The sequence below is a fragment of the Triticum dicoccoides genome, chromosome 7A (assembly GCF_002162155.2).
Source record: "Triticum dicoccoides isolate Atlit2015 ecotype Zavitan chromosome 7A, WEW_v2.0, whole genome shotgun sequence".
In the NCBI taxonomy this organism is placed as follows: domain Eukaryota; kingdom Viridiplantae; phylum Streptophyta; class Magnoliopsida; order Poales; family Poaceae; genus Triticum; species Triticum dicoccoides.
In genome coordinates this window covers 723952746-723957319 of record NC_041392.1, presented here as the reverse complement: position 1 = coordinate 723957319, position 4574 = coordinate 723952746, and the positions used below count along the sequence as shown (strand labels likewise).

General features: G+C 47.4%; 1 protein-coding gene across 2 annotated transcripts; it reads left to right on the top strand.

Annotated features, from left to right (window-relative positions):
• The first annotated feature begins 6 nt into the window (after window positions 1-6).
• Window positions 7-1192, top strand: LOC119331234. 2 transcript variants are annotated; one of them, XM_037604410.1, is made up of 3 exons: window positions 7-220; window positions 405-599; window positions 706-1192. In XM_037604410.1, exons 1-3 carry the CDS (start codon window positions 41-43, stop codon window positions 919-921), a joined length of 591 nt encoding a protein of 196 aa, XP_037460307.1. In that variant the 5' UTR covers window positions 7-40; the 3' UTR covers window positions 922-1192. The 2 variants fall into 2 exon arrangements, with proteins under 2 accessions (XP_037460307.1, XP_037460306.1); XM_037604409.1 differs by having other exon boundaries at window positions 700-1192.
• Window positions 1193-4574: the final 3382 nt, after the last annotated feature.

Genomic DNA, 4574 nt, shown 5'->3' with positions numbered 1-4574 from the left:
CTCGTCTGCTTCCGCAGGTGGCAACTGATAGATCTCGGCAATGGTCGGCCATTGCGCCCCGGCATGCCACTGCCCCTCGCCTGCAGCGGCATTCATGCCGCCCGTAGCCGTCTACCATTCGCGCTCGACAAGCAACAAAGCCAGATCTTCAACAGCGCCACTCCTGGAACCCAGGCCCAGACCTGCCGTCGTCGACGACGAATCTCACAGAAAGCTCCGGGTATGTAACATACGTGGAACGGATGATCGATCTGCATGCATGCGTGAATTCTTGACAGAACTCTTCATCCGTTCACATCGATCGTACGTAGTTTGTGTTCCATTCTAAATTTTCCATTGTAGTACTCTTCTCTACATCTTACATGTTAATTTGTGAAAGTCCGTGTGATGCATGCATGGTCCAGTACTTCGGCGTCTCCGGGTACATGTTCACGGCCGCCGTCATAGTGGCCCCGTCGTTTTGGCCCGATTGGCAAGACTCACTCACCACCGCCATTGTGTTCTCCTACATCACGGCGATGATCCTCCTGCTTCTCAAACATTGGGACAATAAGGAAGACCAACCAGCAAGGCCAAGGCGATGCCATGAAATCACATGGGTACGTAACGCGATGGACTAATGCTCTACCTTAACAAAAAAAATTAGCCAGATTGTTAGGATTGATCCATATCGTGTGCACTTTTCGTCTTCTAATTTAGGTGCAGATGTTCGTGGTCACCGGGATCATGTTGATCTCCGTGGTGTTGATGGTCTCCATTTTCCCTGCTAAGTGGGGTCACCTGGCCATGATTGTGTTCATCTCCCTGGCGGCCGCCACGTTTAGTTTCTTGCTTCTCAATGTCTGGGATGCGCAACATGAAAGGGAACGGGTACAGGCTGCATCGGCAGGATCTGAAGAAACGTCCACGGATCTGGCCTAGCCTTCTGAATTCCACATTCTGGGGAATAAATTATTCCATATATAAGTAAATCCTTTTCATTGTTTTGATCATTTTTGCAAACTTTAGCACGATTTGACCCCGCTTCGAAAAAAATTCTCGATCTGACACTTTTTCATACCTCCGTTGTCTCTAACGGTAAGATAAGACAGACTACCGTCATAGTCAATGACGGTAACAATTGGTCAACACTAAAACGGCGTTTGCTAAATATAGAGGCCTACCGCCATAGCTGACGGCAGTAGACTTGGCTACCCTACCGCCAGACTTTGTGACGGTAGCCTCCAAGCCACTATTCCAGCCGATCTCTTATTTTATTTCTGGTTGTGCATACATGCAAGTGTGGCTGCATCGATTTGGGCCATAACCTCTGTGCCACTCTTGTGATTTGCAGTGCCTGCTGGACCGTGGCATACTTAACAGAAGTGTATCTCACCTTGGCATATTAGCAGATATGCATCTGCTTACATGCATGCTATCTTCTGTAGCGTAGCACGTGTGAGAACTGGAGGCATATACGCATGAATAATTCTCAACAACTTCTATGTAGTTTATGCAGGTCTTTGATAATTTTGCTGGAAATAAACGAGCATGTCGTATATTTGTTTGGAAAAAATAAAAAATAATTTTTATTGATAATAGAAATCATCAGAAAATTGTATCTAAGTGAAAAATGTTTATTTTTCTTTACTTATTTATTTCTTTGTGAAAAATATATTTTTAGTGAAAATAAACATCAATAAAATATTTCCGTTAAGAAATAAGTAAAAGCAGTAAAAATACCTGAAAGATATACCTTCTGCTACCGTGTTTCAAGACTTTGCCGCACCGATGATGGCTTTATTTTAAAGAAGGGGAGGATGACGAGAACATGGCTACCACATATACTTTCGAAAATTTTACAAGCATGCATATATTTTCAGGTGATTTCTAATATAACTGTACAATAATTTATTTTCTTATCCAAAAAAATCTTTACATATTTATGCTTTATATCTAATTACACAATATTTTTACAAACTAGGAATTAAAATACAAGCAAACTGAGCCTAACTCAGATGGTTAAATTCCTTCGACGGCTGTCGTGGATCTAAGACTGACAGTAGAATAGGGGGTAAGTATGAGGAGGCAAGATCCTAGCTATGGAGGAGTTGTACGCACGAGTTTTACGAGTTCAGGCCCTTCTCGGAGGAAGTAACAACCCTACGTCTCGGTGCCCTGAGGCGGTCGACTGGATTATATGTGTGTGTGTTTACAAAAGTGCGAACCCCTGTCCCAGAGGAGGAGGGTGGCTTATATAGAGTGCGCCAGGACCCCAGCCCCCCTCCGTTACACAGGGTTCAATGTTCATAAAGGAGGGGCGTTACTGGTAACGCATGCAGTAAAGTGTTATAAATGCCCATAAATCTATGGTTTAAGTCTTGACCGTTGCAGAGTAGAGAGTTTCTCATCTTCTGGTGGTCGAGTGTCTTCAAGGTGGTCGAGTGAGCGCATCTTCATGGCCGAGTGGACGATGGTTTCTCTTCGACTGCTTCTGATTCTTTGCAGAGATGTCCTTGGGGAGGGTATGTCGGACAGGTCCATGACCCTACCCTAGGTACATAGCTTCATCATTAGCCCCCGAATGGATCAGGGTTTGAGTGGGGAAGGAGTTGGGAACACTTCCGACCCATTCTTTGTGTTACGAGTATATCCTGTTCTGGAACAATGAGTTGAGGTGACGACATCGACTCCTTTCTCAGTCGCCGTGGTCCATTCTTTGTTTTTATCGAGTGAATTTTCACGGTAGAATTCCGAATGATGATGCAGAGGATGTTTGTCTTCAGTCTGACAGGTTGTTCTGCTCTCCGCGGATCTCGCGGGATTCGAATTTTGGGAAGCGCACCAGACGGACGGAAACGAGGTTATCGGGACGGATTAGGCAAGTCTCCCTCGATCCCCGCGCCACCTTTTTCGCCATGTATTGCGCGCGCGACTGTTGCGGGATTTGTTTAGATCGCCTGGGTCCACCCGTCAGTCACTCGGATGACGACCTTATAAAAGGCCTCGGACCAGGCCTCTGCCCCGTGCGCTCCCATTCTCTCTTCTTCTCTCAATCTCCCCGTCACGCTCGCTTCCGCCCTCACCGCCGGACCTTTACTCGAGCTCGACCCGCCGCCATGGGGAAGGAGAGGACGGTGGCGCTGGAACGCGCGAAGAAGGCGACAGTGAAGGCGAAGGGCAAGCGGACCAGCCGGGGCGGATCCTCGTCGAGATCCGGCCTGCCGGCGGGCTGGATCCAGGGCGACTGGATCCGCTCGACAATCACCCAGGACGACCTCGACGCCCTGGTGGAGGGGGGACTGATCCCCCACAAGTCTGCACGGCTCCTGGGGGATGAAACCAAGCCGCAGCCGAGGGAGGGTGAGTGTGTTCTCCTCGCCACTCACGTAGATCGCGGATTCTCACTGCCCCCCCATTCTTTCTTCCGGGGTTTTTTGAACTTCTTTAGGGCTCAACTCCACCATTTCACCCCAAACACTATAGTATATCTGGCCGCTTTTGTGTCGATGTGCGAAAACTTCTTGGGTTGTCGACCGCACTGGGGCCTTTTCAGACACATCTTCACCTGCCGATCCCAGACGGTCAAAAAGGCCAAGTCGAGTGACGAGAGGACACAAGTGATCCAGATGTGCAGGGGTCTGGGGATCTAGATGAGGAGCAAGAGTACTTTCCCAGCCATGATTCTTCCCGACTCGGTCCGGGGCTGGCAGTCAACTTGGTTCTACTGCAAGGATCAGCCGACCCCCGGCCAGTTGACTGGACTTCCTCCTTTTTCTTTGGCTCGAGTGGATAAGCCCGCCCCCCTAAAGGTAGTTCCAGAAGAGAAGGCGCAAGTCAAGGTGCTGGCCGAGCGGGTCGTCCAGCTTGTCCGTGATGGGGTGACCGGGATGGACCTGCTGGAGGTCTTTCTCGGTCGACGCATCCAACCTCTTCACGCGCGCAATCATCCGATGTGGATGTATTCTAGGCTCGAGGATTCCACTCGGATCCACCCGGAGGACGTCAGCGAGGACACCTTGGAGAAGTGGTTGATGGGGATCACCACCAACTGGGACCAATGCCCTTGTGCTGCCCGCGCTCAAAAGTTTAGTCCCACATCGCTAGCTGAAGGGCGCCGGCACTGGTTTATAAGCGCTGCTGTGCCTCTCCATTCGAGCTCATCTCTAATGCAGGCTTTCGGGCCTAAACTTGCTACTGCCTGTGGGCCTATTGGGCCTCCGCGGGCCTGAATCCTGGCCCATGTAGGGTTTCTAGTCGTATTCAGGCCGTGGAGGCTCAGTAGGTGGCATTTTTTTTGGTTTTTTCTTTTTTATTTCTACATTTTTTTGGTTTTTTATTTTTTTATTTCTACTTAAAACTAAATACTTACAATTTTTTAGTGATTTCTTTTTGCTTTTAGGTCACAAAAATTATGAACTTTCTGTTAGTGCCATTAGTTTTAAATTTTGAATAGTTTAAATTTGAATTTTTAAAAATTTGTGTGAATCACTAGTTTATGAATAACTTAACTATAAAAATAGAATTTTTTTTCTATTTTTTTATTTATACTTACAACTAAATACTTATAGTTTTTTAGTGATTTCTTTTTGATT